This window comes from Populus alba, chromosome 8 (assembly GCF_005239225.2).
Source record: "Populus alba chromosome 8, ASM523922v2, whole genome shotgun sequence".
In the NCBI taxonomy this organism is placed as follows: Eukaryota; Viridiplantae; Streptophyta; class Magnoliopsida; order Malpighiales; family Salicaceae; genus Populus; species Populus alba.
In genome coordinates this window covers 14,389,086-14,405,290 of record NC_133291.1, presented here as the reverse complement: position 1 = coordinate 14,405,290, position 16,205 = coordinate 14,389,086, and the positions used below count along the sequence as shown (strand labels likewise).

The 16,205-nt window shown below is 33.3% G+C and overlaps 1 protein-coding gene and 2 pseudogenes across 2 annotated transcripts; 1 reads left to right on the top strand and 2 right to left on the bottom strand.

The window, feature by feature from the left end:
• The first annotated feature begins 201 nt into the window (after window positions 1–201).
• Window positions 202–1,566, top strand: LOC118061112 (uncharacterized; annotated as a pseudogene).
• Window positions 1,567–1,751: 185 nt separating this feature from the next.
• Window positions 1,752–9,936, bottom strand: LOC118061113 (uncharacterized). Of its 2 annotated transcripts, XR_004689539.2 has the most exons (12): window positions 9,506–9,936; window positions 8,985–9,149; window positions 8,752–8,870; window positions 7,520–7,594; window positions 5,961–6,054; window positions 5,794–5,853; window positions 5,392–5,457; window positions 5,214–5,312; window positions 4,313–4,357; window positions 2,862–2,964; window positions 2,574–2,713; window positions 1,752–1,970 (listed from the first exon to the last, which is right to left on the bottom strand). XR_004689539.2 is itself a non-coding variant. In XM_035074513.2 (11 exons), the coding sequence occupies exons 1-11, from the start codon at window positions 9,626–9,628 to the stop codon at window positions 2,625–2,627; spliced, it is 1,038 nt and encodes a 345-aa protein (XP_034930404.1). In that variant the 5' UTR covers window positions 9,629–9,935; the 3' UTR covers window positions 2,117–2,624. The 2 variants fall into 2 exon arrangements, 1 of the variants encoding a protein (XP_034930404.1); XM_035074513.2 differs by lacking the exon at window positions 1,752–1,970 and having other exon boundaries at window positions 2,117–2,713; window positions 9,506–9,935.
• Window positions 9,937–13,011: 3,075 nt separating this feature from the next.
• Window positions 13,012–14,338, bottom strand: LOC118061122 (uncharacterized; annotated as a pseudogene).
• Between the last annotated feature and the right edge of the window lie 1,867 nt (window positions 14,339–16,205).

Below are 16,205 nucleotides of genomic sequence, written 5' to 3'. Positions count from 1 at the left end.
TTCAAACTTATAAACTTGAAACTTCCATCTCAATCTCAAAAATAAATAAATAAATAAAACCTTCTTCTTATTTATCCAAAAAAACAAATATACATAATAAATAAATAAATAAATAACAGAGCAGAGCAGAGCAGAGCAGAGCAGAGAGATTACTCTCCTCGATTCCCTTCACGCTCTGACAGAAAACCCTAAATTATTCCCATGAATTTCTTCAAATCCGTCTTCGATGAAGATGCCGCACCACCCAACAATCCAAGCTCCGACAACCCTGACCCGGACCGGAACAGGAACCGGAACCGGAACCGGAACCGGAACCTTCAACCTTAAACCTCGCGTGGTCCTTTGACTCGTTAATCAAAACCATATCAACCAAATCAGAATCCATCATCCAAACATATAAAAAAGACCTCCAAGAATTACGATCCGGTTTTAACAAAGAAACCGCCGTCATACGCCACGTCGCTTCACGCGCTGTCCACGACCTCCCAGCTTCTTTTGAATCCGGCGCCGCCGTCGCTCAACACTCCCTCGAGTCCGTCGGCCAAGTCATTGATGAAATCGGATCCACCGTTTGGAATTCAACGGCCCAGATCATCTCTCACGGTAAGGAATCCGTTTTCTCAGCCGATGATCATCATCGTGATTTGAATGATGATAGTGATGCAAGTAGTTCGACTAAACGACACCATTCGGGCGTGAAGTACAGTCGTTTCGATGCTCAAGTGCGTGCGTTGCAATGTGATTTGGATACTTATTGTTCTGAACCGGGGGATAAGGAGGATTATGAGAAATGGGAGTCGGAGGGTTTTGTGTTTGAAGATAAAAATGAAGAGATTAAGAGATTAATCAGCGAAAATGAGGTTGTTAATCAAATTTATTACAAGGTTGTGCCTAGTAAGGTTGATGATCAAAGTTTTTGGAGCCGGTATTTTTATAGACTGTTTAAGTTAAAACAAGCAGAGGAAGCAAGGGCTTTGCTTGTTAAAAGAGCGATCTCCGGTGATGAAGAGGAGGATTTAAGCTGGGATTTTGATGATGATGATGATCATGAGGAGGAGGGTAATGGGTTTTTGTCGAAAGGTGAATCAAATAAGGAGACTGTAATTGAGAAGGAAATTGCGGAGAGGGAAGATGGTGGTTTGCCCTTACTCCGATCGCCTAACAAAAGCATGGATACGTTGGAGGAGAAGGGGGGTAATGGTGGATCGTGTAAAGACAGTGATGTGTCCATCGTTTCAAGCCAGTCGTTGCAGGAGGAAGATCTTGGCTGGGATGAGATTGAATATATTGGGAGTAATGATGAGAGCAAGGTGGAAGCTGCTGAGAACACAGCAAGTGCTGGTACAAGTAGAGTGGAATTGAATAATCGGTTTGGAAGTGCAGAAGAAGAGGACTTGAGATGGGATGTTGAAGATGAAGACGAAGTTGATTTGCCTGTAAAGTAATTATTCATCTCTATGTGGTAATTATCATTTATTTTTCCATTATACTGCAATTTGTAGATATTGTCTTTGCATCTTCCTTTGGGAGGCTCAAGTAATTGGATGTCATCACAGTTTTATCAGATTTCATAAATGTAGGTGCAAATTGATGTTAGTGGAACTGCTTGCATGCAGAGGTGATATTTATTTCGTGGCAGAAAACACACAAACTTTGCTGTCTTGTGCTGCCATGTTTAAATTTGGATCCTATCTCCTAGAGTATACCGTAGGGTTTAAAATGGTTGCTGAGCTTCATATATATGCTGGATTGGTAAAAGAGTCGGTATCTATATATGCATGGCTTGTTACACTCTTCAAACTGAAATAACTTTCAAATAAGAAGTCAGAATGTCTAGCAAGAACTGACCTTGCCTCTTGAGTATATGATGCTGCTAAAGTTCTGTAAACCTGTTGTGAGAGTTCATTATGTTGTTGTTCTTGAAGCTCATCCATTTCAATTGCACTAGCCCCTTCAATGATTTAGTTTTGCTGGACATTGTAACTTTGTTAATCTAATTATATTTGCAATCCCTTTATATGAAACGACGAGCAAAAAATTAATCATGCATTTCATATACACATGCCTTGATTGGCACTGGGAGGCCAAATATCAGAAACCAAGAACCAGACGAGAATAGCAAATATATAATGCACTTTGCTTTCACATATTATTGGATATATCAAGAATATCATCTCCAGTGCTTTGAATTCTGCTAAGTTGACATAACTCTAACTTGAAGCTGTAGGAAATACTACATCCGCTACAGACACCAATGGTTGAATCAGAAAAGTAAAGCAAACTTGAATCTTTTGCTCAATGTTAAAACAAGCCTTAACCTTGAAACACTATGCACAAAGCAACAGGGGTAGGGAGTTTCTTTATAATGCAGTGCCTTTGATCACTCAAAACCAATACTCTAGACACTTCTAACACAAACCGGCAGGATGTACGTCAGTAAGACTTCCGACCAACAAATATTACAAAGGCATGCAATTCTCAATGATATATGTTTCCAACCGTGCCTTGACACCATGATTTTGCGCAACTATCAGTTGTAGGAATCAATCAATCATCACGGGATTAGTATGAACCTGAAACAGGATCTTAGTAGAAACGGAAATGCTGGCAATTAGGATGAAGATCTAAGGATGATGATTTGACAGGCGAGATAGTCTATCAATTTCCTTGATGATCAATTCCTTTTCATCTTCAAACTCTTCATCCTCAGCTCCTGATGAGGACAATATGTCATCGATCTCAACTGAAGAAATCTCAAAATTGAGAAGTGTTTCTATAAACATGATTTCAAAGGAAATTTCTTCAGCTACATGTGAATCTAGTACCCATAGCACCCGGGTGCAATTCGAAAGCATAATTACCTTTTCCAGCTGAGAGGTTAAGAAGCAACTCCAACAATTTTTCATGGTTTTTCGCCAAAATCATTTTTACTTCTCTTGGCTTGCTAGGATTAGCAACAAAGACCTGACGTGAGAACAAGGACAGCGTTTAACACTTGGAACCATAAATGACCATTTATGCTGCAAAATATTTCACTATCATAGAAAAATAAAGGACTCTTATTTGACGAGCATTTTACAAAAAGTCACCAATTGACACTGCCCACGGTGCATGAGAGCCAATGTTACAAAATCTGGCTATTCGAAGAGGTGCAGAATCCAACAGATTACGTGATGAGAGTAAAGTGCAAACCACAATCACACAATTTTGACAGCATCATAACCTTTCAATCAAGGAAAAGGTATGGAAAATATCTGTATTTATAAGTTGCAACTCAACCAGGCCAATTCAAAATTTTCATCTAAACGAAGCAGTCAATGCCATGTTAACCTCTATTTATCACTCATGTCTACTCAACAACCAACTTCATTTTTCCTTTCATCAATTCAATTGTCATCTTTAACGTCTAGGACACTGCTTCTTTGCAAAGGGGGCACAACAAAAACAAGAACAGCTGCGGCAATCATCTTGATCAAACATGAAATTTGGACGCAGATTGCAAGCAAAAGACATTCAGATAGATATCCAAACACTTTGTCGAAGTTTCTTGCATCAACTAGGACTCTCTGCTACTGTAGTGAAACCTTAAATCGAGAGGGTGTCTTTGTTCCCCATGGAAATTAAATAGATGATTGCATATCAAAAAGACATTGAACAACCACTGAAAGTTCCACTAAAAGTTTATCTTCACTAAAAGGCTGTGGTATGCAAATCACTATTTGTGTTTATCATAACATACGGACACACCAGAAAGACCAGTATGAAATAACCTTAGATGCATGTTTTTTGGGGTAGTGCTGATAAAAAGACAACACAAGAAAACAGCTCAGACAATTTAAATGCACTGAAAAATACCAAATCCCCGAAAAAAATTTAAAAACACACACTTCAGCAACCCTTTTTGGAGGATAAAGAAAGAGGGGAGAGGGAAGGGTAAAGGGAAAGTCCGTGTTTAGTTTTCACTTGCCCATCAAACATGACCTATATAATTTCACCAAAAAACTTAACATGAAGGGACATTTCAGCAAGAGATGATGCTTATCAGACAGCGATTGCAGTTGATTGTCTGATCTATAATTTGACCGATTTATGCTTTGGATGGGGGTAGAAAAATTAGCCAATGTTGTACGTATCCTAGATAAGCAATCTCCTTGGTTCTAATGGTATTGGAACACCTTGAAGGCCAAGGAATCATAATATGACATGATGGCATGGGAAATCGATGTCCTAGCAAATGACCAAGCCTAGAGCACAACTAGGAAAAGAAATACATGCACTAAAGAAAAAGAGAGGGTGAGGAAGATTCTAAAACCTTGAAAATGTCAAAAGCAGCGATCTGAATATTTTTGCTTGAGTCCTGCCCAGCCAAATGAAAGAAAAATCAAGCAGAGGAAGGTCAACGACAATAAAAACTTCCATAAAAACAGTATATCGAAATAGATCTAACACAGAAGGCCCATCTATAATATAGCACAGGACATGGGTGGATAAATCAAGAACTACTCTTACCACTTATCAGACAGGCACATTAAAGCACTGACCTCTGATGGCTACAAAGCGTATCCTATATACAAAGATTGAACAGACCCCCTCAACCCCCCTTAAAAAAAAAAGAAAAAAGATAAAAAAGAAAAAGAAAATCTGATAACCTAGGCAGCCAGATTTAAAAAAATGGTCCAGTTCTTAGAAACAGAGACCTCTCTGCATCCACAACCCATCATCCTGTGCGGAGACAAGCCCTTCTTAACTTTGCCCCCAAGGATAGGCACAGTTAAACCATTTGTTGGCTCTGGGCTAGATTGGCATCATTGTAATGATTTCCAATGAGAGAAGCGTTCCAGACTTCCAGTGAACAGAAAAGCATGGTGAAACACAAAGTGATCCAAAAACTCATATTTGAGTTATATCTCAGTCACATAAAATGAATTATGTTCTCTAACTAACAGTGATCAAAACTTCAAGACTTTGATACCGAAGTGGCCTCTTATTGCCAGGATTTCTAGGCCAGTAATATCATATCTTTTAGGGCCTTTCTATCATTCAGAGGTTTCTTACTTGCTTTGTCAGTTTTGGTTTGATAAAGATAGCATTGCCAATTAAAAACTTACGGTTTCTTTTGATTGCACAGTTTATCAAACTAGTCGTACAAAATAAAAAATAACATCAAAATTGAGATACAAGAAATAAAAAGTGGAAAAGAAACGACTTGATACCTTTAGCAAAGTCATCATGACTTTAAGGTACCGAACTTCTAGAATGTAGCGCTTCATTATATGAGAGCTTGGAGGTTCCAAAAGGAATTCCGAGAGAAGCTAAATCAACATAATACAGTTAACTTATTGATCAAAGCAACAGCAGAGTGATATCTGAAAAAGTACATTGGAAACTAACCTTCAATGATTGTCTTCTTGTCACATAATTAGAAGACGTCAAGAGTTTTTCATATAGATCAAAGAACTGGGACAGTAGTGCTTTAAGATTAGCTAAGAGACACTTCTTACACAAGCAAGAGAAAAGATAAAGATAATTGTGAAAAGGAGCTATTATGGTAGTAGATTTGCTCAACAGTCTAGAAAAATATTAGGAGTCCAAAATCCAATGAGTTTACATGGTTTCCACAACTTGCACATTGTCGTGTAATTCATTAATCATCACAAAAAAGGTTCTTGTTCAAAGTACATTCTGGGTATTCTTTAACTAACATATGTAGATCAACAAATTTTAAGTAACATTTCAACCAAGATTGGTCTCCCTATATCTATCTAGAATCATAAAATTGACAAGCAAGTGTACCTCATCATAATGTGCAGTAAGATACTCAGCAACCACAGTGCAATGTTTTGTCAGTAAATCCTGACAAGCATACCAATACGTATAAGAAGTAGGAATAACTGGAAGCAAAAATTTGAACAGATAAAAGGAAAACGAAACACAAGAACTTCCAAACTTATAACTCTGACCTTGAAAGTAGAGAAAGCATCGGAAGCCACATCAAAGTTAGGCGATTCCACAAATTTGAAGAATAACTCAAAGCTTGCAGACTCTAATATGTATCTGAAACATCACTACAAAAATTCTGTGTGAAAACTTGAAACTTGCTTGTCCTAATAAAGAAATAAATCATCAAAAGCAGATGTCAAAAGCAGCATTGACTGTAACAGCCATTTTAAACTTTGAGTAATTGTTAGAATTGAAACAGACTGAAATTTCAAACATCAGAAAAGCAATAGGCTAACAATTATCAAATTCCATTAACAATCAGTGGAAGTGGGGCCATTAATCTCTACAGTAAATAAGTTAGTCAGTGAATAAATCATATCAAAGCATTCAAACTTTGGAATTAAATAACTTTAGCAGCAGTGAGCACAGTTCAAATTGCCATAACCAGTGAAAGATCCCAAGGACCAATGTAGAAGCAACAACCAATGAGCACATAAAAAAAAAAAAAAAAATTCATAAAGAAACCCTGGTCACGCATGAGCAGTCCTTTCCATTGATGGAGATGATGTCACAAAAGGTATTTTACAAAAATATAGAAATGACAAAACAGATCCCTGTGAAATCAGCTTGAAGCCAAAATAACGGGAAAAACATAAAAGGGCATGCATGGAGATTGTAGAAAGGCTTAAATTTTTTCAATGGGTAACTGATCTAAATTAAAAGGACCTAAAAGAAGAGGAGCAACCCTACATGCACAAAAATTTACAGAAGGGGAAACCCCAAAGCCCATGTCAAGATACCAAATAAAACTAAATTCTAACCAGCCCCTGGTCGCAGCTACTCAGACTTAAAGAGTTATTATTCTCCTCTTTTCCAGGGAAGCACTCACATGAACCATTAACTATAAAAAAATATTTTGGAATGTAAACATCAAATAATGAATACAGAAAAAAATAAATACAGGAAGGAGTTCTACCAAATAATGCGTTGAAAATTCACAATTCCACAGGCATAAATCTCCATGTGTTTTTATTCAGGAAAACAAAAAGATATGCAACTCCTCATGCTTTCAAACACCTTTTAAAAATCCTCTCCCCTAAGAAGGTCAAAATTTCTAGCTGTGCATGAGAAACAGTTACCGTTCTGAGCTGTTAATGAGAACTCAAACCTCTTGCTGTCTCACACTTATGGGTGACATAAAAGCTATGGATTCAAAGCCCCGACCACTTGAAGTCTCACCTCAAGAAGGCCTCCGATGAGTGATTGTAATCCAATGGAGTCAAAGGTCATCACAATAATGGTAATGATGACTTATGATCATAAATACAAACACATGAGGATGCCAAAGTACAAGAAAGTTTTATGAAGATGAAGCTTGCATATAGGCCAAATAAGAAGCACATAAGAGTCACTATTTCCATATTTCAAAACTACTACTTTTGTGCACTGATCAATTATGCAAGGATAACAATAGAGCTCCTTCCACTGATACCATCAAATTAAAAAATTTAAGAGTTTTAGCTTTTAGCTATAACACAGTGGCCACAAAAGAAATTAAAAAAGAGCTTGAATGTCTTACTTTGCAAGTGTCGGAAATTTTATGCATTCCCTTAGCATAAGTCCACAGTTCAAGGCAATTTCCTTGTTATCATAGCTGTTCAGAGAGTAAAACATTAAATCTCATACAGTATCACCTTAATGAAATTTCTTATTCACAGAGACTCCATATGAAAAAGTAGCACGTACAACAATATAAGAAAAATTAATGTATTTTTGCAGCAGTAATATCCAGATTTGCAGGAAAATCTGGAAAATTTGTCTAGGTTTAATTTTTTAATGGGGTATTTTTATTAGTCCTAAAGATTAATTAGGTTTATTAGGTTTTTCCTCCTTTAAATAGGACAACTACTTTATTAGGTTATGTAATTGTTCAATACAGAGAGAAAATCAGTTTACGAATAAAATTTCCAGCAATTTGCTTTTGATTGTGTGACTCAAGTTACTGTTAGCTGTGACTCCAAAGAACCCTAGGTATGAACCTTAAGTTTTCTATCCTCTAGGTGTCATTCCAAGAAACCCTACTAGTGTGTCTCTAATAGTTTCTACAACTTCCAAAAACTCAAATCCCTTATTCCAACCATCACACAATAGCAAGTATGATTTAAACCTTCTAACAGAGAAAATAATCTTCAAACAAATAACTTTGGGCACAAAAGCAAGACACATTTTACGGTTCTCGGGCAAAAACAATTTTTTTCACTTCGTTGACTAGGGTACTATTTTCTTATGATACCCTTATGAAAAATATTTATAAGGATCTTTGACATCAGTTATTCTCTTATTTCATTTTATTTTCCTGCAACATTATCATTCTGAATTACAATTTGGTAATAGACACAAAATCCAACTCTTTTAGATGAAAGAACCCTGTTTCCTTCCTGGGCAGAAAATGCATTCACATGGCAGTACTCAGGAAGACTATATAAAGATTAAGGACACGTTTGAAACGACATTTCCCAAATATTTGATTTTTTTTTTGCTTAAAATTATATTTTTTTATATTTTTGGATTGTTTTGATGTGTTGATGTCAAAAATGATTTTTAATATATATATTATTTTGATGCATTTCGAGCAAAATACAATTTGAAAAACAACTGCTACCACACTCCCAAACACCCCCTAAATAACCATACAAAAAAAAAAATGATAATCAGAAGAATCTAAGACCTATATCCCAAAAGGCCCACAAGACACAAAAGTATGATTTTTAAATCAGAGCATAACAACAAGTATTCTATGCTTATGCTTACCACACAACAAGAAAGTCAAGAAATTCAAAATGGTTCTCTATGTATTCTACAGAGCAATATCTGGAGTCAACCTTCTGCTTCAACAATATGGACCAGCAATGGACTAAATCCTTTCTCGCCTGCATTTCAACATAAACTAAGAAATTATAATCTCTTCTGCGGCAACAAAAAAAAAAAAAGACTAAACAGAATGCATGAGCTAACCATAGGAATGGGGTAGCAGCAGCACTTACTTCCCATCCCAAATTTGGTAACTTTTGAATCATCAGAGCAGGAACATCCTCTTTGCAAACTTCAAGTGCTAATTGCGAAACTTGATCCATATTCGGTTCAACCTCCCCATCTCCACACAGCATACATCTCAATGTCACAAAATTCTTCTCCACTTCTTCCAATGCCTGTTATAACTTTCAAAATGTCAATCAACAATCAATTAAATCCCAATGGTCCATCCAGAATCACTAAAAACACTAATTTTCGCCTCCCAGATTGCATTTTTAAATTTTAAAAAATTGTTTTCGCCAATTGCATTTCACATAACAAATAATTACGTCTATACATCCTAACCACCACCAACAGAGCATTTTATTTTTTTACATATATTTCTCACAATTGACAAATAATTACATAAACAAAACAGTAATTAAGTCTGTATTTAATCTAATAAAACAAGGAATAATTAAGCTGCAATTGATCATCAAATAACAAGCCATTAATCATAAAATAAATAAATAAAAATAGAGAGAGAGGATACCTTTTCGAGGGCTTTAACTTCAACAACGGTTTTGGTATCAAGAGCCATGAGGCTATCTTTGATTGTTTTCACCACTTCTTGTGGTGTCTTCGGTCGTAACGCCTTGAAGAATGAAAACGACATCTCGTCGATCGATCGATCAAAAAAAGCTTTTTTTTTTTTTTTTTTTTAAAAAAAAGTGTTATTTCTACCCTTATTTATCACTCAGGCTTGCCGTAGCTGTAAATTGTTAAAAAACAAATATTATGCTGCCGTATCTCTGCCGTCGTCTCCCTGTGTTTCATCCAATGGATTTTGGTTTAATGTAACCTTCTTCTTCATCTTCTTTTTAACTCTTTTAATGGAGCTCCTCCGATTGAATGTTGATCAATTTTCCTATGACTGGTGAGGTGAAAGAAAGACACATATTTAGTTGAATTACACGTGGCTTAGCACATCAGCTTAAAAGTGACAAGTGTTGAAAAATAAAATGGTAAATTAAAACTGGCCCGGGATCGATTCTAAACATCATTTATGGCTCTAGCAAAAAGTTATTTTTTTAAAAAAAATAAATTTTGAAAAAAATGAATTTTTAAAAAGTAAATTCTTAGAAAATATTTTTTAATATCTGACAGTATTATGGAAAACGAACTGGAAAATACTTTTTAGTATTTGTTTATGTTATAGAAAATTAATTGGAAAATAATTTATTAATGAATAAATTTTTTTTCAAGTTTATCTAATATATATAAAAATATTTAATCACTTACAATAAAAAAATGAAATCTAAAAAGTATAATGATGATTTTTTATTTATTATATCCTATATTCATACATAGTTTATTTTATAAAATATAACTATACATGTCATATAATATTATAGAGATATTACCTTGTGAATTTTTTCATAAATAAAACCTATTAATATTTTTTTTTCAATTTTAAAAGCTTAATATGTTTGTTAGTCCCTTTTTTAATATTTTTTAATATGCATTTGACAAGTGATTATTAGTCCCTTTTTTTTTTTAAATAAGTATTGTGTAGAGGATAAAATATTACATTTAGGTTAACAACTATTTTAATTTTAATTTTCCGTCACTGAGAACCAATTAAATTTAATTTGGAAACAAAAATGTCTTGTCCACCAATTCCCTTCGCCTTATCCACCAATTCCTCCAATCCCTATAATCACTTGATGACAGTACACATTTTGTCAACAAAGAAAAGTAAAGTGTTTTCCTTAGAATAAGGAAAGGAAAACACTTTCCTGGCATAAAGTGTATTTTTTTTCTTTGACTGGAAGTCAGTTTTCTTTGACTAATTTTTCTTATATTTGCCAAACATGGAAAAGTGGGGAAAATGGTTTTCAGGAAAATGAATTTCTGGAAACAAACAAGGCATTAGATTAGACTAGATTGACTGTCGGCGCTTTGCTGTAGGCGATTTTAGGTTATTAATGAAAGTGTGTTTTTTCACTAGAACAAAAATAACATTTATGAAAAAAAATAATTGCTAGGCAATAATAAAGAAAATTGCAGCCAGATCTAGTATCAAAGTTTTGATAATATAAATAAAATTATAAACAACAACAAAATGCAAATAAGTTGATAGATTGTTGGGCACTAAAAGGACAATATTGTTTGCAAATTATATTAAAATTGCAGAGGCAGTAGTTATTTTATTGTTTTGGAAATCATAATCCAAGTCATTAGTAGAGAAATTGTTAGTACCCGTAAGACAATGAAATAAATTATGTACAAAAAAAAGAAGAGGAAAGGATGTGTGAAAGGGGTGTGCTGTAGCATGTGTAACATAAAACAACATAGAAGAATAACTTGTAAAATAAAAGTAAAAAAGTTTGCTATAATTTGACTTTATTCTTTAGCTAATGTCTTTTTTTTTTACATGTTAAATAGCCTCCACAAAAATATTTTTGGTTTTTATGCAATTTAAGGTTGAAAATTCTTTACATATTTATGAATTATATAAAGTTAAATATGTGGATGAGGTAAGAAAATAAAAATTTAGCATATTTGTTTTTTTACATATCGTATTGTTACACATCTTATTTTTATTGTTATACTAATATGTGTTGATGAAATCAAATCGCATGATCGCTAATAAAGATAAGAAAAAAAAAAGAAGAAGAAGTAAAGAACAACATAACAACCATTGATAGAACATGAAAAAGCCTTAAATCCAAGATCACAAAGATCCAAATCGACAATGAACATAATTCCAACAAAGACAGATTGACATAACCCAAAAGAGCATATTAGGCAAGAAAAAAATCAATAGCATAGTCAAAGCAAAGCAAAGTTGATAGAGGAGCAAAATACATGCTGCACATGCAACAACATCAACAACATGTTCATAAGCCAAACTAAAGCTTGCAAGCATAACGAACCAATGATAGAAAAGACAAAAAACAAACACATTGTAGAGTCCCTGCGCTTTGCTGTGGGAGATTTTAGGTTATGTGTATGGAGATGTAATTTTTTTTGCAAGAATGAAAATAACATCTGTTGGAAAGAAATGATTGCCAGGTAATGATGAAGAGAATTGAAGCCAAGTCTAGTATGAAAGGTTTCATAATATAGATTAAGTTATAAACAACATTAAAAGTGAAAATAAGCTGCTAGATTGCTGAACACTTAAAGGACATTGTTATTTGTAAATTATATCAAAATTACAGAGGCAACAATCATGATAATATAGATTAAGTTATAAACAACATCAAAAGTGGAAATATGCTGCCAGATTGCTGAGCACTTAAAAAACATTGTTGTTTGCAAATTATATCAAAATTACAAAGGTGGCAGTCATGTTGTTGTTGTAGAAATGCAAATCCAAGTCATTTGTAGAGAAATTGCTAGTTTTCCTGCGATGTAAAGACAATAAATCCAAGTCATTGTTGTTTGTATTTTTTGGACATGTTAAATAGCTTTCACAAAAATGGTAGATGAAGTTAAATGTATGGATGAAGCAAGATAAAAAAAACTGACAATGTTTTTTTTTTTTTTTTTTTTTACATTATTGTATATACAATTTATGTAGTCATTATAAAACCTTTTTCAAAGCCCTTTTGATTTCAAGTTTTACAGCATTCACCAAGAAAGTAATCATATTTGTTGCAATTGTTTAAGTAACATATGCACATATATAATTGAAATGGTTTCTTTTTTATCTGAGTATTTATTGTGTGCACATAATAATTATGTTTTTTTTTTAATATCATATTCTTGTTAATATACATATATCCTTTACTAATTCATTGGTTTTAATGAAAATTATTAATATTGATATATAAATTAGCTAGGGAATGATTTTTTCTCTTTTAAGAATTGTATTCATTGTTATAATTAGCATGTAAAGAAGAGAAGAACTCATCAATTATAAGCTACGAAGTGAAGAGAAATAGGTACATGTAAAATAATAAAAGACAAATAGAATTAAAAAAATAAATAACAAATAAAAGGCATGTTGGACAAACTGGACAATGATTTATAAGAATGCGAAGTTAAAAATCAAACCTTTGAGGATGATGATGATGTTGTCCGTTGTTTTTTCAAAGGTGGAAGTGAGTGATCAAATGTCTCAGATGTAGTTGTGTTTCCCAGGTTTCCTTGGACTTCAATTGCTTTGTTATGGTTATCTTCATGACTATTGTAATCAAAAGAGTTAAAGAGATGCATGGCAGAAGAATCATAGGTTAAGAACCATCTAATTTAGCACGTGTCAACGACAAAAAAAGTGTAAAGAAAGTGTGGGGAAATGTAAACTTGCCTAAGTTGCTGTGTTGTAGCTTGAAAATCAAGTGCACGTCGTGATTCACTGTTTATGCTTGTTTCCTTGTTTAGCGATATGTTCTAAGGTGGTGTCTCCAAGGAATTAGGAGCAATACTGCGTTGTGTGACAGTATTTTGTGGAGTTGATGGGGCTATGAGAAACCTATTTCTAGAGCTTAATGGAGTAGATTTCTTGGATGTAGCAGATGATTTAGCTTCTGGAGTTGGTGTTTGTAGAGGATGGATGCTTTTATTTGTGGTGTCGTCAAAGATATTAGTTTGTGGTGTCGTCAAAGATATTAGTAATGATAATCTCACATCTGTTGGTGGTGGATCTAAAAGCACCAAATCGAAGCTGAAAAATCATGCTTTTTTTTAACTTTGCTGTCATGGCAGGAGGAAGAACTGAGGGATCAATAAATTTTTTATCATAGACATAATGATGGGTTGATAATCCAAAAAAGTTCTCAGCAGTTTTCCCAAATAGAAGAAAATTAGTGACATCTTCTCCATCAGTAACAATGTATTCTAAGCAAAACCTATAATATAAAATTGATGACATGTTCATTAATAAGAAGTGTATGATAATGTATTCGAGGAATATAATTTTTTTTATTTAACAACTTAATATTGATTTAGTTGTGAAATTAGATGAGTTACCATGAAACTGGAAGAGAGGTGATAGCATCATAATCCATGCATATGTAATTGTTTTCGCCCCCACTAAGTTTTTTGTTGCATTTTGGACAACTTGGATACCGCCAGCCATTGGGAAAATCAAAGTCAACAATCGAAGCTTGACAGGTGAATCTTAGATGCTAGTAATGGAAAGGAAATATATGTTTCAGAAGTGTGGTTAAATGAAATTAAAAAAACTAATCATATGAAGAAGGTAAAACATGTTATCAAAGCTAAAAATAAAAGGGTTTAAAAAATAACCTTGTGCTCATAAGGATTCATGCAAAGAATCTCATGTATTGTTCTCCGATTTTCTTTGATTTGTTCCCCTATCGATAAAACAACATTTGATGATGAAGGGAGTTGTTGTATTTCAACGGGTAGTTGTGCAAAGCTGCATGTATACTCGATTAAAAAAGATGGTAAAAAAATAATTAGTTTGAAAAAAAATTGATAATGGTAAAGCATAAGAGAGATGGTTGATGTTGGAACAACTTACAAATGTTTATATACTAAGCATTCTGGAATGTCTGGATTGAAGTACCAAAGAGAGGCGGTTGTACTATTAAGATTTGGTTTTCCTTGTGAACAAAAGAGTTTTTTTGTAATAAAATGAAAGGGGAATTAGTTGGATCATAATGACAATAAAAATCTTAAAGTTTTTATTTTTAGAAAAAAATAATTAAATGGAAGTTAAAATTACCCTTAAATTCCATGACATGAAATCCAGCAAACACAATGATAATCGGAGATGGTAGGTTATGAAGAGCGAGTTCATAAAAATCTTTGGCACTATCACCCTAAGAAGTTATGCGAAGCTTCTCACCACTTTGAAAGAAAATACAACACAAATTTGATCAATAAGCTTGATAAAAGTAAGGTAATTTCCATTTAATTTTTTAACTCACTGAATATTCTCAAGCATGAATTCTCTCTTATTTTCAAACATCTGTCCATGAACCATAACTTGTTCAAATGGATGCAATGCTTTAAGTCTTCCAAGGATATCTTAAAAAACAGGAATGAATGTTTTTAAGTGAAGTTATCAAGTTGAGTTCAATAATAGAAATGTTTTATAATAAGCTAAATCAATGAAGTGGATGGTAAACCTGTAAGAATTCTAGAGCCTTTTGACTTGGTCAGAATATGTGCATAGTCAATAAAATAGAAGTAGTATCTAGGAACATGAGGTGTAATAGCTTCAATGCTTGTAATTTTTGTGTTAGATTTGAGATCAATTACAGCATCATGGGCAGCAACTGTGTTTACTGCTCTGTTTTTATAAGTATAGAATCCTTTAATAATTTCATAGTGATTTCCTTCAATAATTGCTGCTGCAAATGTTGGGAGATCCCTTGTTTTAGCTAAAACTTGAATAGCTCCACCCTATATATATATATATATATATATAAAGGATTAATGTTGGAATGAAAAAAATAATTGTTCACCATGCCAACAACCAAATGGATTAGAATTTTTAATGCAATATGCAATAAGATTTAGAATTTTGAATGCAATATGTAATAAGGTTTTTTAAATTATTTAAAGAAGAGTTTTGATGACATTGGAAGTGAGGTATTGGTACTACTGGAACATTAAGTTAAAAGACTCATTTTAATAATGAATTTAAGAGATTTTATGTCTTAATATTTCTTAGAATGTTTAAATTGGTTGTTACATATAAAGTCTATGAATTTGAAGGAAGATTTTCTAAGTGAACAAATGAGTCTTGAGGTGAAGGTAAAATATTATTTCTAGCAAGATGCACATATATTATAATTAATTATTGTAGACCATTGTATAAATGAAATCTGTATATAAAAGATGTATAGAATAAAAGATAAATATACTTCTTGGTTGCTTCTCAATGCTTGTCTATAATTGGATGTAATATACCTGGTAAACCGTGGCTCTAGTATGGAATTGTAACTGAGATTTTCATGGTGAATTGGTGTAGTTAACAGTTAATGCATCATAAAATCTCTCAAACTCTTATATTAAATCATGTCAAGTAATAAAATACATGAAACTTGCCTGACCTGTATGAATTTTTCTATGGATTATATAAAGTAAATGCAATGCTTGGGGCTTGTCTGGTTTTTAAGCATGTAGAAAACAAAGCTGATTGTAAATTATAAATGGATGCTAAAAATTCGTTATGTTAATTTTTTTTTAACAATTTCAATATTGAAAAAGTTTTTTCCATAAGTTGAATAAGCAATTGTTGGTTTAATAGTGAACTTAACCATAGTTCT